At 35.3% G+C, this 27,642-nt stretch overlaps 1 protein-coding gene and 1 long non-coding RNA gene across 5 annotated transcripts; one reads left to right on the top strand and one right to left on the bottom strand.

The window, feature by feature from the left end:
* The first annotated feature begins 6,682 nt into the window (after positions 1-6,682).
* LOC123924073 lies at positions 6,683-8,900 on the top strand. 4 transcript variants are annotated; one of them, XR_006814582.1, is made up of 3 exons: positions 6,683-6,969; positions 7,080-7,600; positions 8,620-8,900. It is a non-coding gene; the product is annotated as an uncharacterized LOC123924073 (long non-coding RNA). The 4 variants fall into 4 exon arrangements; XR_006814580.1 differs by having other exon boundaries at positions 7,048-7,600; XR_006814581.1 differs by having other exon boundaries at positions 6,683-7,177; positions 7,256-7,600.
* Positions 8,901-9,206: 306 nt separating this feature from the next.
* Positions 9,207-26,828, bottom strand: LOC123924072 (DNA-directed RNA polymerase I subunit 1). Its single transcript, XM_045976837.1, has 21 exons — positions 26,642-26,828; positions 26,376-26,548; positions 26,127-26,286; positions 25,728-26,018; positions 24,419-24,646; positions 24,143-24,313; positions 22,374-22,536; positions 21,776-21,960; positions 19,299-19,574; positions 18,874-18,962; positions 18,567-18,714; positions 17,984-18,202; positions 17,237-17,551; positions 17,003-17,147; positions 15,615-15,826; positions 15,135-15,337; positions 13,072-13,270; positions 12,714-12,976; positions 11,569-11,709; positions 10,646-11,483; positions 9,207-9,976 (listed from the first exon to the last, which is right to left on the bottom strand). Exons 1-21 carry the CDS (start codon positions 26,663-26,665, stop codon positions 9,383-9,385), a joined length of 5,037 nt encoding a protein of 1,678 aa, XP_045832793.1. The 5' UTR covers positions 26,666-26,828; the 3' UTR covers positions 9,207-9,382.
* Between the last annotated feature and the right edge of the window lie 814 nt (positions 26,829-27,642).

The raw sequence follows: 27,642 nt of genomic DNA, 5'->3' as shown, positions 1-27,642 counted from the left end.
CCGTTGAGCGCTTGCTCCGTGGCAAAAGGTATGACTATGGTCCGCTTCCCATGTAGCGAACGTGTCGGCAGTAAAAAGACATCCCCCAAACAGTCAAAACTGATTGCCACCTGTCTAATTATGATTGGCTACGAGTGAGGTGTGAATAGTAGCTCAACCAATTAAAATGCAGCAAAATTTCTATAAAAGGGATGCATTTGTGTGAAAAAAATTTACACCACAAAATCTCTTCTTCCTCCTTCGATTGGTCATTCTATTAAAAAAAATTAAGTTGTTATTGTTATTTAAATTAGTTTTTTGTGTAAAGGGCGACATGTTGTCGATTACCCATAAGACTATTTTGTCACCATAGTTGGGAATATTATGTTGTTTTGTCACCATAGTTGGGAATGTTATGTGTAACGACCTAATTTTAATTTATTCGTTTTAGTGTGATTAAATGTTTATTGACGTGACATTTTAAATAAGTTAGTAACTTTAGTTATTTATCGAATACTTTAGTTATTAAGTGAGTAGTGAGAGGTATCGCAAGTTGGGTCAAGTCAATTGGGCTTGAGGCCCAATGGGCCTTGTCCATGTGTGTGGGGCGCCCAAATGGTCTTAGTGGAGAGAGGAGACTTCACTTTTCATGTTTCTTGGAAAGATAGAGAGAAGGGAGAGAGGGCTTGGGAGCTAGGGCTTAGAGAAAGCTTAAAGATTCAAGATTCAAGATTCAATCTTCATGTTTTCTTCGAATCCAGGTATGAGAGTAGGTTTCATAATCGTGGGTGATACGAGAAAGGGAAGAATGTCGATTTCTCCATACCCGAACTTTCTCCACCCCTTTTTCGTTTTAGTTTGGATGAATTTTCTTAAAGGAAATCGATTATTATGTCCATAACATGTTTGGTATACTCTTGGTATGATGTATGAACGAATCTAACAAGTAAAAACATAAATTGTAGATGTTTGATCTAAGAACATTGTGTTTTTATGAGTTTCGAGTAAAATACATAAATCTCTTACTTTATGGCATGTTTTGAAGTAGATATGTGAATCAATATGTTCTTTTATGTTTATGTATGTGTAGTAGACATGAAAACAAACATATTTGGGTTTTATAACATGTAAAATGGGGTTTTTGGGTCAAATAAGTGAGTTTTTGACCATTTTTCGTATGAACATGAAGAACATCGGATCTATCACGGGCAGCGTGGCCTCTTACGCCCCCAGCGTGACTGTTCTTCAGCACTCACGCGCAGCGTGATCCCCATCACGCCCGGCGTAATTCTTTTGGAAATTTTGTTGGTCATCACGCGCAGCATAATTATTCTCCTGCCTATCACGCGCGGCGTGAACCCTTCACGCCCCCAGCATAGTTCAATTTGGACTGTGTTGACTGTTGACTTTTGTGTTGACCGTTGACTTTTGACCTTTTGATGGTTTATGCACTCGGAACCTATTTTAATCGATTTTTCGCGTGGATTCCGATTACAGAGTTAGTTTTTTATGATAATAAATGCTTAATATGATTTACTTGTATTATTGGCATTGTGTGTGGATTACTTATTGAATGAAGTATGATTAATGAAGTATGATAAATGAATGATATTAAGACGATTGATTTATCTTAATAATGAAGAATGTTGGATAGTGTTCCACATTTATTAACTCATCAATCTGAGATATGTCTTTGGCTTCTTCCATAGCTGTGACTTTCATATCAAACTTCTTTGGAAGTGACCTGAGCATCGTTCTCACTAACTTTTCTCCAGGAATTTTTTCCCCCAAAGAATCAAACTGATTATCATAATCAAGGATAGTCATGTGAAATTCTTGAATTGTCTCCTCATCCTTCATACGTAGATTTTCAAACTGAGTAGTGAGGATCTGCAATCTAGACATTTTTACCTTAGAAGTACCTTCATGAACAGTTTCAAGAATCTTCCAAGCTTCCTTTGCAGAGACACATTTTTTGATAAGCTTGAAGATGTGTTTGTCTACCTCATTGTATAGTGCATATAATGCTTTTGAGTTTCCTAGAGCAAGCTCATCTTCTTCTTTAGTCCAGTCCTCCTCAGCTTTTACTTCAAGTGTTGGCTTTTCATCTTTGTCTATGACCACAGGGGGGTCCCATCCTTTCAGAACAGCTTTCCAAGTTTTGCTATCCATGGATTTTAGGAAAGCAATCATGCGTGATTTCCAATAATCATAGTTGGAAGCACCAACGAGAAGCGGTGGTCTGCTTACAAGCCCTCCTTCTTTGTCCATGTTGCCAGACATTCTCCCTGGAGCTCACCCTATAACCAGAAAGGGTGCCTGCTCTGATGCCAATTGAAATCTGGCACGCAGTGAACACAATGCTGCACAAGATGCTATAGCATATGTTGCCGCAAGACAGTCGCAGAACACAATAAATAAATAAATAAATTACAAAATAATAAATAACACAGATAGTTGTTAACTCAGTTCAGTGCAACATCACCTACTCTGGGGGATACCAATCCAGGAATGAATCCACTATAATAGCTCTAGTTCAAAGCCCTCAACCAACACTCGGTACTTGACTTATCACCTAGACACTACCCGTGCAATCCTACCTAAGAACCTCTTAGATAATGAGACCCCGTCCCAAATTCCCTCTAACAACACGTACCATGTTGCTGTCAATAATAATAATAATCAAGATGGAGACACTCCTAGAAACTAGACCACACTCTTGCTTAAAAGCTCTTGAGTGAATCACACACGCTAACTCCGTACTTCAAAAGCTTAGGAGTAGCTTACAATTAACAATAAAAACACAGTCCTAAACTTGCATCAAAGTGACACAAGAAAGGCTGACAAAAGACACAAACTCTAAACCTTAAAAACTCACACTTTGTAAAAAACACGGTTTAGAATACATAAGTAGAATAGCTTGAGGCTTCACATATTTATAGTCTTCAATTGTCTTGATGTGCAAGCTAGGTCTTCAGACAAATACAGCGGTAGGAATTGCGGCCAACCCTATATTATTTTCAAAAATATAATTTGTTTGTTTCATGTGTGACCAAACAAAAAAAAAACGCAAAAATATAATATAATTATATTTTTGTTTTAAATAACATTCCTTCAGCCGACTTCAATAAAGCTTGTTGAGCAAGGCTCGTTTTGCCCAGGCGCACGTGCTTGTATATATAATTGAAGCAAATCTTGACTGAGATTTGAAATAAAAATTATGCACGAAAACAGAGCATCGGGATGCTGTACGATGATGCTACAACATCTCAGTCCAGCATCTGGCTGGTTGGCTTTTGCAAAATGTAGTCAATCTCAAAACACCAACATTCCACATTGTAAATGAAGAGCTAAAATGCTAACTAATTGTGAGTGAATTCATGAATCAACATACATGCATTCATGAGTTAAATAGGATATTGGATATTCCAATAAAGAAGTATATCGGATTATATTTATCCGATAAAGAAGGATATTAGAGGTGAGATACTCTAATATAGAAGATGGTACCACATGCATTAAAGATGTCTATGATGACATTCATGAAGTTGAAGCATTAGAATTGCATTTGGATATGTGTGCATTACGTGATAAGTGATATGTGACACATATTTTTCTAAGTGTAATAATTGTTAATTGATGATTTGGTATTCGATTATATATGTTTAGAGCTTATAATTGAATGAAGGATGTTGATGTGTATTTATAGTTATGAATATGCATGTATTGAGAAGGAGTGTTTAAGTACCATTTTACTTACACTTATATTTTGATTATGTGATCTAACTCTCATTCTTTGTGTTATGTGCTGGACCGTTGGGGGTTCAGATACTCAGGTTGAGGATCCGGCTCAGAGTTAGAGAGTTTGCTCGTGCTCTGTGGTAGCGCGCTTTTTGGTGAGGAGTTTAGCTTAGACTACTCCTTTAGATATATATGTATATCTTTTTGATGGTTTGTATAGAATTGCTCTGATCAGGTGTTTACCGTGTCGGGTTATTCGCTTGAATTGTATTTAAGTCCGTGATGGCATATTTGACTTTGCTAATCCTTACTTTTTGTTGTAAACATAATATCCTTGTTGTTGATATGGCTTAGAGCCTTAGGATATTATGTGAACAATATGGTTATTGTATGATATGCACAATGAACTATATTTGGTTTTTAATTTCCGTTGTGCTAGCATGACGTGTTTGTGATGTGGTTTTTGTATTATAATCGTGACGCCTTAATTTCTTAAGTGTTTTATTTATTTATATTCAATAAATTCGCGTTAAGGGGTTTGAGTGTTACATTATGCTCTTTTTGTGTCCATATTAATTAGGAATGTTATGACTAATCGAAATCGGTGCTACGTTGTTCGTTGTTGAGGTTTTCCCATCCGTCAACTTTTCAGTTTTGCATGTTAGTATTTTTTTTCGTTTTTATTAATATTTTATGTAATTTGTTTAGGAGTTATATGTGTAGCCTCATGCTCAAGGTGAACGAACAGTCTCAGCAGCATCTTACATAACTGGAGCTTTCCGTGATCGCTTCTTCGAAGGGTTCGCCTTTTCCTTCCTGGTAGATGCACTAGCCTTAGTGGCACGTTTCCCTCTATCAAAATCTATGGATGTATTTCCCATATCTAAACATCACAAAAAAAAAAAAAAAAGCAATTTATTCCTACTATCCATACCAAATGAAAACGGAAGAAACAACGGGCAGAATATACGCTCGATTACTGTGAAGCGAACCATTTATTCCTATCGCTTTCTGGTAACCGAACACTGGTTCACCGTTCGACAGTGGCGGAGCTAGCCCAAAAAGTTGGGGCGGGCCGCTACGAATATAAATCGAATATGCAAAAAAAAATTACTAAAAAAAGATATATCATATTGAGGGCGTGTCTAATATAAATATCTCAAAAAGAGTCAATAGGTGAACCATTACCATTTTCAATAAATAAATTTAAAATTTTTTAACAAAAGATTGATAAAACATGAATTTTTATACACAAACTCTATTTTAAATAAAAATTTGAGTCATTTTTTCTCCAAAAAAATATACTTGAATACTTTCACAAAATAAATTACACATTCTAAAATTTTTATAAATATTAAACAATAAAACATTAGAAGGGATGCTTAAAAAAAATAAATTAAGAAGGATATTTGAATTAATAATTTACAAGGGAGAATTCTGGATCGTCCAAATAGAGGGGGTTTGAAACCCCCACAAATTGGAAACCTGTGAAAGAATTCTGGTGGTCCAAATTGGTGATTTAAACCCCCGCAAACTGAGAATTAATAAACTAAACAGACTATTTAGTGGGGGTTTAAAACCGCCGCTAAATAATATACCTATGAAAAAAAAATGAAAATCTTGGGGCGGGCCATGGCCCTGTCCAGCCCATGAGGGGCTCCGCCCCTGCCGTTCGCTGACCACAACGCGAACCAATACAGTCATGCATGCAGAAAAATAAACGGGAAGGGAGGCTTTACCTTATATTATCGTTTGCTCCTTTGATTATTGCGACCCTAAACGACCAAGAAACCTTCAATTTCGACGAACTAAGGTTTTGGGAGAATTGAGGGTTTGGGCAATGGGTTTGGGAGTATTGGGCTTTAAAACATAACTTCTTTTGTTGTTTTCAACCACAAACGGCCAATAAACCTTCAATTTTACCAGTTTACCAGTAGGCCAATACTCCTTCTATTTTTACAGAAATCGTCGAAATGGGGGGAAGGAAGAAGATGAACATGTTTTATATTTAAGACGTGTTTGCATCCTAGAAGGCGTTGCTTTATATTTAAGACGTTTTCGCTTCCAATATAGAGAACGTGTTAAAAATCTGGGGGTGGGTGAATTCAAAGGTCACGTACATATACAAACTCGCTTTCTGCAAAGCGATCGCAGTGCTCGCATTTTACAAGGCGAGAGGGGTAGTTTGGTCATTTCAAAAAGTGACTGAGACATTACAGGGGGTGCGAAAAGTACAAATCTATTGCTTTTACAACCCCCAATATTTTAAGAGTCAAATATATATAGTCTTTTTTTGAAGCACAAATATATATATATATATATATATATATATATATATATATATATATATATATATATATGGGGAGGGATCAAATTACACCGGTGTAACATTTGAGTAATGTTACATCGCTCAATAATGTTTTAACGAATACAAATTTTACAAAATCCACCGTTGGATTGAAAGCTTATATCGTCTAGATCATCTATGTTGAATTGTATAAAAATCTAAAATCGTTTGATATGTTTTTGAGATAGATCAAGATTAACGATATATTAAAAAGTTTTAAATTGGTCTCACTAATAACACATCTCTCCAATAACTCAACATCATTATGAATGGGTCCCACAAAAATTATATAGGTACTATGTCTTATTGTAGAACCAATACATATTAAGTACCATTTTGTTTTTACTCCAATAGGAGTACCTATTAGACACTAATACTTAAAAATAAAAATATATGTACCACCATTGGAGATGGTCTTGAGGTCTCCACCCTAAAATCCGTGTAACATTCCGACTATAATTAATAAAGCAATATTAATTAAGGATGCTTATTGGAGTTAATTAAACAAGTGATCAAAGTAGGAAGAAATCAAATAACTAATTAAGTGAAGGGCATAGTTGGAATTTTCACAAAAGTCTTTATATATGCTACACCACCAACCATTTGCTCATTCTTTCTATTTCTCTCTCAGACTCCAAAAAAACAAAATCAGAGAAACATTTCCCTCATGTCTTTTCCTCTGTCATGCCTCATCAGCACCACCATCATCATCATCAATAAACCAATCTTTTCCTCTCTCACGCTAGATGTTCAAGGAACGCAATGAACAACGTTTAACACCTTCATCTACTTCTCTCTGCCTCTCGTGTCCTCTCACTCTCTCAACTCCAATTTCACTCTCAATTCTTAGTTGCATGTGTTGTTCATCCAATCATAAGGATATGGACCATTGGAATTCTAAGGTAAGAGTAGTAATTTCAGTTTCATTCCTCTTTCCCTTTTATGAACCCTAAACTCATTTGTGATTTTGACCCATTGAGGTGTATGCATGTTTGTAATTCTGGTCTTGGAGCACTTGTGAGGAATTAAGGACAGTTGTTGGAACAAGGAAACAAGAACATTGGAAATATTTATGGAAATTCGTATGCTGGATGTACCCTCACTAAAATGGTCATACCTCTCCCTGTGTTAGTCCAAATTTAACCATTCTTGATGTTCTGGATAGCTAACATAATCTCGGTCGTTTAGGTACTAGCCTAGTGAGATTTAATGGAGAAATGAGGTCTCTGCGAATTTTTGAAGTGAAAGGTTCAACACTGAATTTATGCAGAAAGTGTTTAGGATTGGGCTGCACTCAAACAGTTTCGATTTATTCTGATTGCTATGGAAAGCTAACTTAAATATGGTCGTTATGGTCCCGGTTTCATAATTTATGGACGAGAATTGTGGCTAGTAGGTATTTTTGAAGTTGGAACTCTGATGCTGAAGTTATGCAGAAAAATCTGCATACGAGTTTGAAGTAGTTTCATTGCAAATTCCGCTTTTCGGCGAGTTTCAGAAATGTCGGTGGTACTGTTCAAGCGTCAATTACAGGTGGGTTTCCTTAGAGGCTCAACTTCTAGTATAGCCTAGCACTTTAGTTTCCCAATAAATTTTGCATGATAATAATAGAATGATAGTTCCCCAAATTATGAATTGTTGTATGATAATATAAGTTAGGATCGTGTGTGAGAGGGACTTAAACCCAAAGTACCACTCCACTCCATTATGATTATTTAATCTATAAACAGTATGCATAGCTAGTAGGAAAGGATATTGTAGGTGATTTCTGCATAATTCATGAAATTTCGTAAAACAGGGTGCTGAACTGGTATGCTCGCTAAGCGAGAGATTGTTCATTGTGGCTCGCTTTGACATCTGAACATTCTGACTTGGGTTAGCACTAGCGAGCCTGTCAGGGTGGTTGGTTATCTATCATTGCTCGCTAAGCGAGCATATGTCTCGTTAAGCGAGAACATCAGATCAGAACCTGCATAAAGTTTTAAAATAGTGAAATCACTCATTTTATATTTCCAATCCTTCTAGAGTTTCTATGAGTACTGTAAGTAAAGGAAATGATTATAATGTTAATTACACGTTAAGTTATAAATATCAGGAAATCAGGACAAGCTAGAAATACCCTGGGAGGGAATTCATGGGCATGATAACAAATCAGGATTATTAAGTTAAGGAATGTCAGTCAACCATGGTGGTTACTTCGGTATCACGTTATGGAATTCGAGGAATCCAATCATGTTACGATTGTGAGCTTCATGCCGTGTCGATGCATATACTCATCGACGACAGATATGTCAGGCCTCTGAGATCGGCTCACCTCAGAGTGTCTTAGTTATGTTAAAATGAACAAGTTAATTAATCCGTGTTACACCTTTATATTATTATGTTTATGAAATCATGTTATGAAATTATCTTAGAGACTGACAATCAGGATCAAGGAACTTTTAGTTCATCAGTTGCCCCCGGTGTAGACATCAATAGTAACTGGTTAGTAGGAATCCATTAAGACGAAGTGACTGTTCTCATCCCCCACTTATTTGATTTAAAATAAACAGGTTGATCGAGATTTTATGATCTGCGAGCATGGAGTTCAAATACTTGGATTATGCTAGTTGAACTGACGTCATGTTATCTTATATTTTGTATAAGATTTAGTTTCTTTATGTTTTCAATTGTTAGCTCAATTTAGTATTAATCTCTTAGATTTTGTAATCTTATTTATGTATTCGAATGATATGTAATGAAAATTTAATGTTTCAGATTCAGTTATGTACACTCTTGTCGATATTCTAGATAAATTGACATGGGGTGTTATAATCCGCCTATGTTTTGGAAACTTAGTTTTTTTAAATAAATTATACTTTCAAATTTAGCCATCCAAATTTAATTCATACCTTCGTCCCTGATTCAATCTATTTATCTTTGTGCAATATTATGATTAAGAATAATATTGACAAGACAGTTTACTATTATATGGAATCGTTTGTTAAAAAAGAAAAAAAAATTATATGGAATCTTAGTACTCTATTCAAGATATAATTCGTTTTTCCTAAAACAAATTAACAAAGCAAAAAATTAGATTTTTTCTTAAAAAAATATAAAACAAACGCACCTTATATTTAACGAGAATACACAACACGAATTTTTCCCCCTAAAAATAAACATTGTATTATATAAGAAACCATAATATTTTATCAGCAAGCAATTTACTTTTCACGAGATAAAATAATCATAATTTTTGTGAATAACAGTTGTACAATATGTTGTCAAAATTTGTTGATGGTCAAAGATCTAGAGCTGGAGATCATTTCTGCTACATCATATTTCTAGCTTCTGTATCAAATCATGGCACCCAGTTCCCATCTTCACCGGCAAACCAAGACAAATTCTAGAAGAAGGAGTCTCCAAGGTGTCCACCTGACCGTGATAAGCTGCTTCAACAATGAAGTTGGATGCTGTCTCAAAAGACATTTTGACGAAAGGGGATGTAGAATCTTGTATCCCCTTTCTGGTCAGAGGGCGATACCCACCTGTGTGTGTCATAAAGTCAGCAATAAGCATCAAGTGTCGGATGTTTACTGTTATCCCATAAACCTTGAAAACACTTTTCACTTCCCTGATGATGATTTCTTTGGCAGCTTCCACCCCGTAGGTGTTTAGTACATCATGCACGCTGTTTGAATAAATATACCTAACATTAAGATCATCCTGCATCTCCCAAAATGTTTTAAAATGTATACCAGACGTTTGAAGGGCATTTATTTTTGCTTTCTCAAGTGACGGAATATCATCCCTTTTACCAACATCTTCACCATAGTACATTACAGCAGCTTCTTTACATGTAATAACTTTACATTGGCCAACCTTTCCAAAGTTCTGGATACAAACATTCTTGGCTGTTCTCTGAGCAATCTGCATATAGATGATTTGAAAACAATGAATTTTATATGTTGAGCAAGGAGCAAAATAGAAAATTGACATATATTTGCTTCCTGATTTTATTTCACTATATAATTTCATTAGAAATCAGTAGTTACTTGTTACTATTTCTTGTCCACATACCAAATGATGTGGTACTTACCTATCCTAACAACTAAATCCTTTGTCCAGTAGGAGGAACCGGTTTCATGGAACAGAAAATGGTAAAATGCCTTGTCATTAATCAATCATAATGACAGATCATATAAATACTGAACGCCAATTAAGAGGCTCGCTAATCAGGAAGAACAAGGAGAGGAGCAATTGGATGTGCTAAATGTTGAACAAGTTGAAGGTGAGTACAACTCATTCGATAGGTATTATGGCGAGTACAATTCATTGGATGTGCTAAAGGGCTTACACAATATGTGTTGTCTAGAGTAGGACCAACTAGTATTGGTTGATACTGGAGCTACCCATAGTTAGCTATTACACAAGCTTGTCCATACTATGGGTAATTGAGAATGCCAGAATTCAATGAAGTTAGGAATGGACACAACAGAGTCGTAGCAAATAGAAATCCACACTTAGCCCTATATTTTTGGAGTTGGGTTACTTAAAATGTTCACTACTAAACAGAAAATGATTTGCAGTAGAAAGTACCTGAGCCAATAATATGTGAGGTTCAGCATCAGGAAATTTAAAGTGGATCTCAAAACGCATCCCCCGAGCTTTCACATAAATTCTCCTGTCATTTTCTTTAAATTCAGCTTCAGATTTTCTCTTTTCAGATTTCGACGTTTCTTCACGTCCTTGAGAGTTATTTGCATCAATTGCCACATTTTTATCATTATCACTTACATCAATATCACTGTCATCCCCATTTACTTCAATATCACTGTCATCCTCATCCCCATCACCTTTACCATCTTCCTCATCTTTGCCATGCTCAACACCCTCAAAGTTCCCATCCTTGCCACCTTTTCGATCCGCATCATCTTCACCATCATGCGTCTCCTCTTCAGAGCCATCTTCGTATTCGACCTCATCCATAGCTTGTTGTTTACTCTTTTGAGCATCAAAACCAAGATCTTCAGCATCCTCATTGTCATCAACATCGCCATCATCGTCATCATTAGCTTGATCATTTCTGTTAGATTCTGATTCATTGCTATGATCATTTTTTACACCATTTGAAGAATTCGGTTTGTCTTTATAATCTTTTATGCCACTAATTTTACCCAGCAATACAATGTGATTTTGAATCGCATCCTCCAACCCCCTCACAAAGCCAACTCTAAGAGTGTCCTCCCAGTCTTCAAGTGTAACATCAGTGTATTTTGGATAGTGTATAGGTTTATAAAGCTTCATCGTAAGCTTATATATATGGCAAATCTGACCGTCTCTTTCAGTAATTGATACAACAGTCACTTTTATTCTCTCAATTATGTCAGCTACAGTGATCTTTTTCATTTTATCTGCAAGGCGTTCAGCATCTTCCCTGCAAACAACAAATTCATCAAAGATTCATGCATAAACACCCAAAAGAAGACACTGGAGAACAGAGAACAGTGTCAGTATCTTACTTAGATTTACCAACCCTCAGGGGGCATGTCATAAAGGGAGTCTTGATTTTGTTGGATGCTGCCACCACAATCTCTTGCAAACGTGGAATTCCGAGAGTCACATTCATTTCACCTCGACCAGCTAAGTGGAAAGTATTCAAACTTACAAAAGGAAAGAGGAAGCCAAAACAGTTAATCAGCCACATGAAGATCACTGATAAGTTTCACATATATACAAGTCTTTTCTTGCAATTATTGAGAGATTAACGGCCATCGAAACACTATTTCCCCACTTCCAACTATTAAAATTCATTGTTTAGCTTGTTTTTTTTGTTCTTTCAAATTGTAACAACAAAAGAATAGCAGGCTTAACAAGAAGTGTTGATATAAAATAGCACCAATTGCTCAATTGCAACCCAGTGACTGGAAGTGCGTTGCAATTAGGGTACCAGTTTATTGATTTTGTACCTAAATGGACTGATTTAGTTTTTTTTTTTTAAAAAAAATGGCGATGGCCTTTTAAAATATGGAAGGGTTCAGATATTAATTTGGTTAAGGTTATTTACATTTTTCACACACCCATAATCACAATGCTCCAATTTACTACGGAGTGAAAAAACATAAATGTGTATGTATCACTAGTTAGATCCAGCTGTGTTTAGGGGTTGGTCTAGTGGTGTTGGCTTGGGTCCTTGGAGTATGCTCCTCTCAAGGTCTCAGGTTTGATTCCTCCTGGTGCCAATTTCGGTGGGCTAAGTCCATACAGAGCAAAAAAACTCTGGCTTTAAATGGGGCCCCGCAAGTGGGCGGTGGGATTGGTGCCCTTGGATTAGTCAGTCCTAGAGCCGAATACCAAGTTTTCAAAAAAAAAAAAAAAAGATCCAGCTGTGTTTAATGAGCTTTCGAAATACGAAAGATCAAGTGGTTTGAATATATCGCAAACTACTATTCATTGTTTCAAAGATCTCTATTTCTCATGAATTATTTATTAAGTGCTTATCTGTAGCAGGCTAGCAGCTATAAGGTTTCCAATGTCATAAATGACTGGTGTCACGCTTTAATTATTCAAGTTATTGCGTGAACCAGATTGATAAAAAAAGACATGTTATGGTATTATGATATATACAGAAAATCAGGACAAAAATATGACAATTTAAATAACTTACGTCATCTGTGTTGCCGGTTCTCCAACAGACTGAGAAGCTAAAACACCTACTGGTTCACCTGGTTGAGCAAGACTTGAGACGTACTTGTGCTCCATTAACTGCAGGAAATCCGCATGTTTCATTGAACTGGAATTTCTCTGTTTTGAAGAGAAATCGCGAATGAAGTTTTCTGCTCCTCCTTTAAGAGCATCAGGCAACTTGTTAATATAAGGACTAGATCTATCTAGCTGACGGCAACAGTTGCTGTAAACCAATTCTTCATTCTGAAAATAATAAACAAATACATAAACCGCGGATACAAGATCTATAAGTAATTAACGGTTTCATTAAAATTTAAAAATATAAAACAAGTTCATACAATTGACAATGCTTCAAACTTGGTGACAAAGCTAGTTTGATGGACATCCACACCATCTTCTCCATAATGAAACTGAATAATTGAACCATCAGCATCACGGACAGTATGATCATAACAAACTTTAAGAGACTCAAGGTTTTTTATTAGACATCTTTGCAGGTAACCACTCCTAGATGTTTTGACTGCAGTGTCAACAAGCCTGTGAACAAAAGATGTCCTTATCAGGATTTAGGAGGTAAAACATATGATGACCAGAATACATTAAGTCTTCTATTTGAAAAACAAGAAACAGCATAAAATCAAGAGAAACTGAAATGCAATGCATTTGTTTGGGAGAAAGGGAGATGTATAATCTAGTAATGCCTCGTATGTACCCGTACACATGCATCATAGAGCAAAGTCAAATTTTGCTGCATAAACAGATGATTCTAACTTAAGATAACTTTAATTGTTGCAGTTATACTATAAAAATCATCCCTCTGTTTTCACCTAGCAGCTTAAGCTTTGAGGATAAATGGTTCATGGCATGGTATCAAAGCCTAACCCAACTGTTGGAAGATACTCTGAAATAATATCAAAGTATTATCTTCTAATAAAAATAATGGCATTGGACCTGCTCATGCTTCAATTATCCAGATTTGGGAGTTAAGGGTTAAGTGAAGAATTAGCCAGGTAATATGGCCAAACTATTCTCATAATAATGACTTGGGGAAACCTCCCCCCGGATGGGGATCACATCGTTCATTGACATCATTGAGCTCTAACAAAAATGCTAATTTTCACTGAAACATTTGGAAAAGAGTATTTTTCACGGGTTTCTCCTACAGCTATTCCTCCTAAATTTAAAATATCTTCTATTTCACCCAATTTTCCCAGTGGAACCTCTACTAGTTCACCTTCACTGCTTTTAAACAATCAATCAAGAAATATTTAAACTTTCATGTAACCCATCTTTATAGATTGTGAATATTAAAACTGATGGTTATTCTGCCCATTCCTTTTCCAATGTAAGCTATACAAATTTGAAAAAAAAAAATCCACTAGCTAATGTGAATAAAACACATTCATCATATTTAAAAAGCAAATACAAAATATAATGGCCTCATTTAAAATAAAAATGATATCTCTGAAAACAGTGCAAGCTGTATGCACAATCTGAACTGAGAAAATGTAACTAGGGGACCAGTGCAATACACAACCCAAGGGCTTTCATGGCACTAAGGGAGCACATGAGGAGTTTTAACAAGTTAGTTTTTCCATGTTTATTACTCTATACTCTCGTAACAAGTTTTTTCAAGGATTTTAAAAAGTTCAAAATGGATTAAAACAGCTTTTAATCTGCAATAAACAAGTGAAAACCCTACTAGATACTTTGGGCTTTCTAACGAAAACTATCCAACAGACGAAAGCTGTATATATGGCCTTCCCATGCATCTGCATGAGACTGAATTATATGACCAGTACATGTTGGTTTGTCACCAGATGTGAAGCAGAGAATCTTAAGACTTTTTCTCGTTTACTCATCTATTTCTATTTAATTTGATGAAGTGATTCATTCTGTTTATATTTGAAGATAATTACTATGCTCATGGGGAATCATGCACTCGATTCCTGGCTAGTGCGTATGGAGAAAATTCGGTTGGGAGGGGAGAACCCACCTTGTGTGCCCCATAGGTTCCCGGACGGAGATTAGTCATCGCTAACAGTGGTTGAAACTTCATATCAATATCATGGTAACCCAAAAAAAAAAATGTAATCTTACTCATTAAAGCTAAATAACAACTACAGTAATTGGTTTTGTCAAAACAGTGTTGTCAAATATCGTCCATGAAATTTTATGGCAGATATGGAGGCTTTAAATGACAAAAATTTTACTTTCTGCCATGGTCCGCCATCCACAATCGATAAACTGAATTTGAAACAGATATAAGTGTTTCAGTATTATGGGCCATTATGTCTTTTGCATTTTAAATACATACAATACACAAACAATTAATAGCATATCGATTTCTTCAAAAAAAATTAATAGCATATTGATTCATAAATCCTGAAGGTTGTCTTACCCTTCCCGACCAGCCATACAATGAAAGTAATATTCCTGTGGACGAAGAGCTGTAAGAAACCGATCAGTAATGAACCCTCCTGCTCTTGGGGAACAATCCCATGATGGAAAGCAAGGTAAGGACTTTCCAGAAACCATATTTGGGACTCGTTTTCCTTCAAGCGTTTGTTGGCCAAGATAAGAAGATATCTGCTGGAAGTTGATCTGTTCAAAAGCATATGAAATTAAACTTATATAGCAGAAAAAACTGTTCATGAAGTCCAACAACCATGAATTTTTATGTATCAATAGTGTCTAAATACAGTTAGCTCAATTAAAAAGTCAATTGATTTAAACTTATATAGCATGAAATAATGGATTTTACTTAGGTCCTAGGCACACAGGAAGTGCATACAATATGCAGTATGTATAGGGATCTGTATTGTATCCTTTATACACAAACAGCCAAGATAAGATCTTCAATATGCAACAATACACTTACCATACCACCCTTAGCTCCAGATGTAGTCATCAGAGAAATGCAATTTTTTCCTGAGGGTTTTAATATTCCTTCAGATAGTAAGTTCTTCAATACGGCTTTTTTGCCAGTTACATCGTTAAGATGACTTATCATCTGCATATCTAAGTGTGCTGCGGCTGCTTCTCCATCACTGCGTATTTTTTTCTCAACATTCAACTGCATCGTGATTGGATCTGAAATACCAAATATGCCAACACATCAATGTTTTACACAAACATCCAAACAGTAATAAGGAAATGCCAAGTACACCGGGAAAGATAACTACAATTGAAAGCTTGTCAGGTAGTATGATTATACCAGAATACAAAATTTTAAATTATAATATAAAATGCTTTATCCAAAATATGATTTATAAAGTATGTCAGTATGTGTACAAGCAAATGTTCTTTTAAATTATAACATGATGAAATGCATTCACCAATCTGTCATAACATGTTGGATTGCATTCCTACTAGTTTCCATTCCCAGGAGAAACACTAATCTAATATGAAATAATCCCATCAGAGATTAGTTGAATATGATGAGAATAAATTGGATAATGAAACCCCTACGGAACATTTTCTTCCATACTCGTTTGGAAGACGTTAGATTCATAGTAGTCACAAACTTACTAGCATTGTTGTTTCGACACATCTTTAACCCTTGTGAATATGTCTTATATATGTGTCTAAGGAGAGTAGAAGCGAAGAAAGAAAATTATTTTGGGACACCGATCCAAGGAGTGTTGAGTAAAGAAAAAATTGTTTTTTATTGGACACCTGTGTGAGCTGTCTTACACATGTCGTACGAGTGTCATACGAGTGTCGGAAACTGACACGTATTGGACACCGTGACACGCATAATAATAAGGTGTCCGTGCTTCTTACCTATGTGGCCATAACTATATATCCATAAATCAGCTTAATGTTAACCTAAACACACTAACTACCTACTCTTTGCAATATATAGCATCATGGTTATTATAAATATCTTGTCAGAAAGAAAAAAAATACTGAAATATGCTTTTGTTGTATCTTCCTTAACTGACTAACCTTTCTAAAACACAAACCCCAGCATCTATCAATGTTTGCAATAAAGCGGGTTCGATTCAATTTGTTTCAAAGAGAAATATTTTGTGGCATTGAAGAAATTAGAAACAATTGGCAAGAAGAAGTAAATGCACGACAATAAAGTAAAGCTAAATCAGAAGCCAGGTGTGCCTGAAAGAATTACACTATAATATGGGTAAGTAAATTTACAAAGGAAACCAACAACTAACTAAAATATTGACATAAATGGTATCAGATTAGAAAATGGAGCATTATTCTAAAATAATGTTATTTGAATTAATTAATTGTACTTCAGATTACCTATATTAGCGTCCTTCATGACACCAATGAATTCACGGTGAACTTTGTCACCAATTATCTCGCAGCTTTCAAGTTCAGCTATTCTTTCACTATCCTTTCCTTCTGTTATCAGAAGATCATCAACCCCACATGTGAACCCATGCATCTGCATAAGAAAATACATCACAATCTTGCAGGATAATTAAATCCTATAAAATATATCATATTTACAAAATTAGAAAAATGGTGACTAACCTGTAAAAAGTTTGTGAATAACCGACTTAATGCCGAAAGAAAAATGCCAGCAGTATTTGAGCCATAAAACTCTTGCACCGTATGCACCATTCCATAGTCACCAAATTGAGCCTTGTCAATTACACCGCGCACCAAATCATTTCTATATATCAACAATTTATCCTCATGCTCTTCCTTCTCTCTTGATGTATCTGTAGTGTGTTTTTTTTCCTCCCTCATTTGAGTCTTAAAAAAACTAGATGGGAGTTTTGCATTCTTCTCAACAGTAAATGGTGGGCGACCTTTAGTGATATAGCGTAGCAAAGCACTGATAACCTAGACAGTAGTAGAAGCAAAATTTACTTCAAATAGGGGGAGTTTGTCTCACAGAATAAAAAATTACTCCAAAAAACTTCCCCAGAAATATAAAGATGGGAATTTGATTCCTGAATTTTTTTATTAAAAAAATGTTTGGCACACAAATTAATATTCCCAAGAAAATTGATAATTATAAAATATATATAAAATTTCATAGGAAATCATTTTCCCACCTTCTAAATTGGAAATAAATCCATGGAAATATTTGGAGTTATCCCATTCCTAGAAACCTTTATACCAAGAAATAATTTTTTTCCAACCTTATAACAAACATGGTTATACTCACTCCTTACCCATGTAATCCTGGGAAAGTGATTCCTAGACTAAAAACAAATATCCCCTTAGATAATAATCTTTTATAACTTCTGAAGTGTGAAAATGTAAAGTAACCTGTTTCCCTGTCCACAATGGCTCTGGCTTGAATATTGCTGGAGGAAACAGAAACATTTCACTCTCAGAGTTTGACATGGAAATTTTCTGTCCTGGTTTGCAAGTGAAAGTGCCCGTTCCAGTCATTGATACACCAGAACTGTAGAGAAGTTGATTGAACTGTTCACAGCTCAAAAAGGTATCTTTTTTTGTGAGAAGAGCAGCACTTACAATATGATCCTGGAAAATTCATTTGAAATGGGAAAAATAAACTTTAGAAACTCACCCAACAAAATCATCTATATAATAAGAAAATTCTATTTTTATTAGCCAATTCGCACACTCATTGTTTTCCCACATAAGTGTCACTTTCTTGTGTTTGTGTTCTCTCCGTCGATTTATTTTTGCTCTTGCCACATGCTGCATGGGCTACCTCTGCTATATATAGATAAAGCTCAACAACTACATATGCAAATAGATGAGGCCTGATACTAGATTTGTTTGCTTGTGATCTACTGGCCATGTGTATACTTGAGATGTGGGAAAAAAAACCTCTCAGCCCCCCATGCGTATACTTGAGACTTGACCAAATGTATGCAAATACCTGAATCAGGGCTCTGAGTGGTTCACCACTTGTAGGCTTCATATATTGGTTGTTGGCATTTACAATATTGTAAGCTTCAGCACGTGAAATTTCATCTTGTGGAAAATGAACATTAATCTCATCACCGTCAAAATCAGCATTGTATGTACTGGGATCATGAAGACAAATATAAAGTAATGGACTTCAGCAACCATATTAAGCAAAGATATTATTCATATGAGCATATTAGTCTAATGTATTAATAAGTATATCAATTACATACTTATACTGCAATCTAACCAAGCTCAAAGAAATGAATAAATGCTACCTGCAGTTTGCATAATGCATGCGTACAGTTTTCTCCCCCTTCAGAACACGCACCACATGTGCCATTATGCTAGGTTTGTGAAGTGTTGGCTGCAACAGAATGCAAAGACCAATTCAAACCATAAGATACTAATGCTCAAGTTTATATCACACAGTTAGCAACATAGTCTTCAGAAAACGGCTTTGTATTCAAAGTGGTGTACAGTACCAAGATATGACATCAGAATAAGCGTTGCCCAACTTAAAGAAAAACAGGATTTTAACTCAAACTGAAACACTCAAACTGAAATGCATATATGCATGATGTGTGTGTTTGAGAGCACGATCACACGCATATGTGAACATGCAATCAGCATAGTTCCAGCATTCTATTGTTGTATTGATTATATTATTAAAACATATCAAACGAAATAGATAATGCATTACCTGTCGATTGACAAGAACTACATCACCATCCTTCAAGTGACGATACACAATTTTTCCTTCAAATTCCTGGTCATGTATCTTCCCGTGATGCATAATAACCCCCCTTGTGGATTGTAATCTCCTTGCTGTATGAATACGGCTGTCCCTCTTTCCCCCCTTTTCTTTATTAAGCACAATTGTTGATGATTTATCAGCATAGAGTGTGGCACCCGGATGGGTTTCAGAACCATTTAGGACAGCATCCCTCAACTTAACTACATTCCAAGGAGTCACTCTCTGCAATATATTAAAAAAACCAATGGGAGGAAACAAAATATCATACAAAGCAGTCTCTTATGTGTTATACCAAACCTAATAAAATTCCGTTCCATGCAAAGTCCAACAAACAATTATACTATTGTTGTCAACATGTTAAATTTACTACATTACACATAGTTTTCACTTCATTATAGAGTTATATCTCAGTATATGTTGTTAATGCTCAAGAAGTATAACAAGGCCAAAATTTGGCTGCAGTGTGCAGATTATTAAACCAATGAATAAGAATGCTTGAATTTAGTTTCCTTTTTTTTATCTTCTTTAACTTATACAGGCTGTACCATGGGAAAATATGACGCCTTGTAAATAAAGTAATTAGATGCATATTAGTGTAGAATGATGAGAGAAAGAATCCAAAAAATTGATTTGACGCCTTGGAAATTGAGTGGCTGACAAACAGTCAGCCAAGATGACAGAAATAATACATACACTAACTGAAATTAAGGACTTCCTACTTCAATTGACAGGCAAGATCAAGCCTGCAGTAGATAAAGAAGGCTCTGTGAACATGAAATCAGTTGCAGAGCAGGGTGGAGAAACATAAAACAAATGTGAAGATTGAGGTTTGAAGGGCCAGAAACAAGATAATAAAAAGAAAGGATTTCAGAAGACAAGGTGCTGATGACAGAGAGGCAAATCAAATCTGAAATTGAGGCGTTGAGCAGCAAAGACCAAGAACCTTTGAAGCTGAAGGCAGAAACTGATAAAAAAAACACAGCAAGAATTGGGGAAGGTCCTCCTTGAAGAAGCCAAGACAGCAAAAGAAGCCAATTGGTCGTTCAATGCAAGTCGGTCGCAAGAGGAACAACAAGGACAAAACGAGATGACGACCATTGTCCAAATGGGATCTCACAAATAATTAAATGCACGACCCGATACTGTTGGGTCAGAATTTTCTGACAACAGATGCAATAGTTCATATCAGTAAATGCACCATCGCACCACCACCAGAGCGGTCGAATTCAATTTCTTGGATGACGGGATTAATAACAGCGACAAAATTCTTGTTTTCCCGGCTGATTATGATTTAGAGCACCCACTGCCAAGAGAACTAGTTCTGACTAGGAAAGAGGACGGGGCATTCCACATAATGGGTCACACGGTTACCCTATTGGATTGAGTCGACTTTGATGTTATTATCTGGGACTATGACCAAGAAGTAGGGCGTTTACAGAGCTGCCAACAGCAGCCAATTCTTGAATTAGTTCTTTAATTAATGAGTCCAACACAGAGTATTGTTCAATTTTGTTTGATGCTGGCATCTGTCGGCTAATATTCATCCCTTCAAAAATGATGAAAGTTATTAGTTATTGTTTGTTAAGCTTGTAAATGGGAAAATTGGCAGTAAGTAGTTAAGTTGGTTATTAGTTTTTGTTTGTTAAGCTTGTTAATCTTCTGTTTGTTTGTAAAGCTTGTTAACCTTCTGTTTTTGGTGGCCCCATGGATTAAAAATAGGAGTAGCTTTGCTTAGAGAAGAGAAGGAAATCATTTTGTGAATGTTGTGAACTAGAGAATGCTCTAGTGTGAAAGGAGAGTGCTCCTTTGGGGCATCATTGGCTCTTGTGTGCAAGGTTATCATCTTGTTCACTCCTAACATTTCGATTCGCTTAGGTAATACCAATAGGTACTCAAAATTCTCCTTTATCACAATTCTATTGATCAAGCTTTATTCTAGCTAGAATTATTCTTTTAATTATTCAATTTTGTCCAGTTTAGGGAATTCTATCGTATAACTAAGAAAGGATCCTAACAATAATTAAGATTTGTATATTATGTAGTGTCCAAATCCCGCATCGAGTAGATGGACAAAAAAGTTCTATACTGAAAAGGCGAACGAATAAAATTACATATATAATTTAATTTGACGCTTATCGGTGTAAAAAAATATTACAAATGACCATCTCTCTACCCACACTGATCGGGATTTGCATATTATGAAGTGTCCAAATCCCACATCTAGTAGTATGGGTCCGATCTTACTTCTCCCCCTCTTTTCCTTCTACTACTCTTTGCAATAACAACTATTGTGCTACGTGCTCTACCACTATCCCATCTTTATTAGGGGTAGCCACATCGTGCAGCTATCCGATATTAACAACATAACAGACACACAAAATAAAAGATATGCATATTGACAAATATGTAGTTACAACTCTGACCTCAGGATATGTTAACCTTAGAGCAAAATATGGAGGAATCCCAATTTCATTGACTGCTAAATAAGGATCTGGTGAAATGACAGAGCGGCATGCAAAATTAACTCTTTTTCCCATCATTTTCTGGCGAAAGATGCCCTCCTTCTTTTCCAGCAACTGACATATTCCAGCAGCCACATCTTTTTGGCCTAGGGCCAAGAAAAAAATAAACAATAATTCTATTTAGGTAAGAACTATTTAGCAAGAAATCTTAAATAGCTACAAAATAATATGCTTATATGGTGATCCACAGGCTCATCTTATGGAATTGAACTTTAGTTTTCAAAAATATGCTACTGACTTCTGGTTTCTTTGACAACTACTTTGCATTTTACTTTTTGTAATTAATTTTTACTCGTTCATTATAATATTAATATTTATTCTTTTATTAAAAAAGAAAGAGAGGTCTTTTTGCAAACATTATGTATAAAATCATCTATACTTTCATTTGGTATATTTGCTCTTTTACTATCAACCAACTACAAGCCAACAGAAATACATCCAGCTCTACATTTCTATTCCAAAAAAATTAAACAGAACGATACCAAATGAAAACTCTCACTTTTAGCAGTTTTGTTGTTAAATAGAAGGTTTACAGATTCCTGAAGACCCCTCCACCGATCTAGAACAATTGATGCAGCTGACTTGTTTCGATGGGCATCTCCCAAGGATATGTTGGACTCTAAAACCTTATTCAACAAAACAGTTTGAGGATGATCCGCCACCTAAAAAAGACATTGAACAAGTAATTAAGCATGTGTGGGATGAAATAATGACAAAACCCATCATATGGTCCACCATGGATCAGTCATCAGTCCATTTATTATGCAATAAAAATAAAGTCGTCTTAATTGTGGTCTACCCCTGGCTATAACTCAATTGCAAGTTGCAACAACTTCGAGCTCCGCCTTCATTGTGCTAGGGGTGAGGGGATGGGTTTAGTCCTAAAATGTTTACAGATATGCCTTATGTAATGCTAATAAGGCTTAGGCAGTCCTAGTGATATGAGTCATCATTGTAAGATAAATTAACCCCTAAACCCAAATTCTTTTGAGGTATCAGAGCTTCTCATCCCAGTGTGTAGCCCTAGGCATGAGGGGATGTCAGAAAGCCACCTTAATTAGGTCATCAAAATTTAATTTGTCTACACTCCAGGTGTGTATCCCTAGATGTAAGGGGGTGAGAGAAAGTTTTCTTAATTAAAATCCGCCTCTAGCCGCCTCAATTACGGCCACCTTGAAAATCCTAGCCACCTCCAATTTATACAAAATTATATACATATGAATAGCTCTTCGTGCCAATAATAATAATTACTACATAATAATTAAAAAATGTTTGTTCACAAATATTACTGCAGAATATAAAAATACATCATCATAATAATAACATACCACATTTTGACAATTAAGTCACTAATGAAATATTAGAATAATTTTTTTCTAAAAATCAATAGGGTGTTGGTACCTTAACCCCCGAACCTGCCACCAGTACCTAACAAATACAAGAAATGCCCATTTTACCCACATGTACCGCTATGCTATCCACCCTGTGCCCATAGATGAACTTATCTTTGTGTGCGGATTATTTTGCTATCCCTAGGAAGGACCAAGCCACTTAAATACTCTATTGAGCATTCCATACTACTTGATGTGGAACTTGTGCACCCCATAATACCCAAGCCCCTATCACACACCCATAAGACTAAATGTGTCAACAAAACATCTCACTTGTTGGCAACAAAACATAAACATGCATACTATATTTTTCCAAGGTCAACCAACTCCACTAGTCTTCTGCATAATAACTTAGGAGTAATGTGGAAGGATCAATTAGGAGAGGAAAAGACACTGCCTACCAGATTGATTAGATGATATATACTAAAAAAGTAAATAGGGAATACAAAACAATGAAATTCCCTAAGCTCTGAAATGCTCTAAATTCGTCATTTCTAATTTGTAATTCATAGTATAGCTCACGACGATCATAAAAAAACTACCACACTACTACATATACTAAAATTACGAAATATCAGTAGACAGAAATAATCTTTACATGGTACAATACAAGTCTAAAAGTTATTATTGCTAAATAACAATGTCCTTATATATTAATATTTTATGCAATGAATACAAACACCAATAATCCATATTCTGTAACAGTTCTAACAGAATACAGCGCATTTTCAATAGCTGAGGGAAAAAAAAGGGAAAGGAAAGAACAATAAATAATAACGATAACTACAAAAATACAATAAATCATGAGCTTTATAAAGAAAGAGATCATCTGCATGCATTTTTTCCCTTGTGCAACAAGGTAAGAAAAAGTACTTACTTTATCACCTGCTCTCAATGGGGGACGGAATCTGATTGGTGGAACGAAAATGTTTTCCAGAAAGAACATTGAATGACCAGCTTTCTTTCCAAAACCTTGATCTTGGATGTCACTGATATGCGAGCACAGCCGAGCTTCATTTTCCCACAAAAACTCTAGAATTTGCTTAACCTATAATTTGACTAAAGAATTAAATGAAATGATCTATGTACATTAACTTGAAATGCAAAGGAGTTATACATGTGGTCATTAATCCAATATTTACAAGAAACTAACCTGGGAGGGTAGCAAAGACCCAGCAAGTGAAGTTTGCTGAAACAATATTAGCTTTTTTCTATTATGCTTTTCTGCATTACTAGTTGCAGTACCACCAGAGGCAATATCCTCTTCCTCTGTACAATCTCTATTTCCTAAAGATATATCATCATTGATTGTTTCACTTGCCAAGGATGCGTCATTGCCTGTAATAATATTTGATCTGACTTGAGAAGCTTTGAGAGCTTTCTAGAGCCACCAACCAGATACCAAATATAGAGAAGTGGAAGGAAAAAAAAAACAGGAATTAGACAATGCTGCAAGAAATGCCTACAAGCTTGAAACTATGGACATGCAACTGTATCTTTTGGTAGAAAGCATGAACACTTCTTGCAAATATGCAATACCAACAATAAATTTAAGAACTTAACAGCATTCGAGTTTCAAGCTTCTCATAGTCAAAACCAATAATTTTTCAAAATAATCGCAGTTGACAAACTTGAACAACTTTTTTCACAAAGAAATAGAATATTGGTGCAGATTTGATATAATTGTAATGCCACACACATGCATAGAGAGAAGTGATTAAAATATGTTTATTCCTGGGTTTGGAACAGCATGCGCATTAAGGTATCAAACAGAAACAGAATTTAATTAAACAAGAAAGGATCATTATGTTTATGTTCTGTTCACTGTATAATTCAAATAAAGCGGCAATCACAAAAGAATCAAAGTATGGACCAAATTATGAACTGTTGAGAATGAGAAATTAACAAAACAGGCAGCTTGTAACAAATCAAACCAGGAAAAGAGAGAAAACAAATAAAAGAAACAATAAAAAAATGTGGTATCCCATTCATACAGAATGTTGAGAATGAAATGAAGCACATACAGTATTGTCAAAAATTGGTCATGGCAGGTGGCGGAATTTTGACAGACAGCTATAAAATAGTAGTGATGTGGCTGTTTTGTATGGCAGGGCTATGCCGGCCGCCGTGCAGTTTTATCGACATGATGGATGGAAAAAGAAAAGAAAAAAAAAAAAAAAGGAAAAAATATTGGTTGGGTAGTGTGACACCACCCAATGAGATGGAGAATGGAAGCCAAAAACTTGCTTGAGAGATGAGATAAGAGAAGTTTTGCTAAGTCTATAGAGAAGGAAGAATTTCAGATTGCTTAAATTGAAACAATTCATAGAAAAAAGAACATGATGAGTTGAAAGCATGCTACAATGAAACCTAGCAAAAACTGGATAATATACCTAAGATCTTTTAAGAGATTATAATTTCTGAAAAATAAAATCAAGCAAGAAAAGAAGCAAATATTTTACCACGTGAAACCATCCAAAATTTGGTTTAGTAATTTTAGGACTGTAGTTTCCACAATTTAGACACTTCTTGTATTTGGTCTTCATAAACTCCTTTATAACAGACATTGCCTCGGAAAATTGAAGGGAGGACCAATTTCCTCCCGGTTTCTCAGCACTACTACATTGGCCTTCATCATCATCATCAGCTGAATCCACGGGTTCATGATCATCTAGTTTAATTTCATTCAAACTTCTGGACTTGCTAATATTCCCTTTCAGAATGAGCTCCAACTGGGTGGCCCGCTTTTCCACCTTGAATCATCCATCACAAGACCACATTAACAACAACAGTCAATAAATAAATACACATGTACATTACCGAAAGCACAAAAACAAAGAAGCAATTCATAAAATATTTACCTCATTTCTACTAGCCTTAAAATGATGGCAAGAGAAACACGTTAAGTTTATAATATCTCCAAGAAAAGGGAACATCATAGGGTTGTAGATAGGGTTAACGAGCTCAATATGACCAAAATGGCCGGAGCAATTAGCCTTAGACAAACCACATGTTACACAACTGCAATATAACAACAACTTACAAATCATCATGAATACTACAAAATCAAAATCAAAAAACAAAAAGCCTAATTGAATTAAGAAACATACATAGATAAATTATCCAATAAAGGACCTAAAGCAGGATCATATAATCCACCGGGAACAGGTTCACCTAGGGTATTGCAGAGAATGGGATTGGTTATCTTGATGCTACTAGTCTTGATTAACTCTTCGTTGGTTATGAAACTGAAGGTAACAGATTTCACGGAATTGGTTGCGCCCTGCGAACACATGATAAACAAAATAAAAATTAATTAAAGACGAAGATGATGAAGAGAGAGGGTTGAGTGAGTTTATGGATAATATAATAATACCTCAGAAGTAGAGGCGTGAGCCATTATGGTGGTGCTAAGAGAGAGATTCCAGAAAAGCTTGACTGTAGAATGAAAGAGGAAGACGAGTGTATAGAGATGACAGTGGCGGAGTTATTGCTTTGTTTCCTTCACGGCGCATAGTAGGGTTTTAAGGTTTAAGAATGGGTGGGTGTTGCTACTGCTCCAAGGAATCACTTTAAAAAATAAATAAATAAATAATAATTTTTTTTTTCTTACACAATAAATAATACTCTCTCTGTCCCAAAATATAACAGTTCATTTGAGTAATGCAATGCATAATTTTAATCACTAATATATTTAATTATCTATTAGTAAAAATAATAAAAACTTGATATTTTGAAAATACTTATCAAAACAAATCAAACATATATGTTAATATTTATATCTATATATTATTAAAAAGATATGGTGAAAGCAAGGTAAATGAATTATGATTGTAAAAAAGTCTTGTAAAAAAAATCTTTAAAATCTCACAAAATCAATATAGTCTAACAAAATCTCATAAAATCATTAAGACTTTTTGTTGCCAAAATTGTCTCATAAAATCTCAATCTAATACACCCTCCTTAATCAAAGTAGCTCTTGTATTCTGGGACGGAGGTCGTAAATACTTAATCACAGCCTCCTAAATTATAGAGGGACCAAAATATTTATGTTATTTTAAAGAGCAGTGCTAACGACACACCCTTAGACACACTCCAATTGACACACTCTTCTTGATTGGTCCACATCATTTATTTTTTTCAATGCCTTACATGTTAACCGGTTAAACAGGTTACAGACTTATTTTATTTTTCTTCTAATTTTATTTTAGGCTTAACTAGACGTTTGGTCTCTTACGTTTATTTTACGTTTTAATTTGATCTCTTACGTTTAAAAAGTATCAATTTGGTCCCTTACGTTTATTTTAGGTTTCAAGTTAGTCATTTCCGTCAATTTTGTCACATGTGGCAGTCAATTTGCATATGTGGACAAACACG

Source organism: Trifolium pratense, linkage group LG4 (genome assembly GCF_020283565.1).
Source record: "Trifolium pratense cultivar HEN17-A07 linkage group LG4, ARS_RC_1.1, whole genome shotgun sequence".
Taxonomy (NCBI): domain Eukaryota; kingdom Viridiplantae; phylum Streptophyta; class Magnoliopsida; order Fabales; family Fabaceae; genus Trifolium; species Trifolium pratense.
The sequence above is the reverse complement of the archived record's forward strand: the minus strand, read 5'-3'. Positions and strand labels throughout refer to the sequence as shown.

Coding starts and splice junctions, on each gene's coding strand:
- LOC123924072 (XM_045976837.1), bottom strand. CDS start 26,665: ATGGCTCACGCCTCTACTTCTGAG. Junction 26,549..26,641: donor CTCACGCCTCTACTTCTGAG/GTATTATTATAT, acceptor ATGTGTTCGCAG/GGCGCAACCAATTCCGTGAA. Junction 26,019..26,126: donor TTAAGGCTAGTAGAAATGAG/GTAAATATTTTA, acceptor GGATGATTCAAG/GTGGAAAAGCGGGCCACCCA.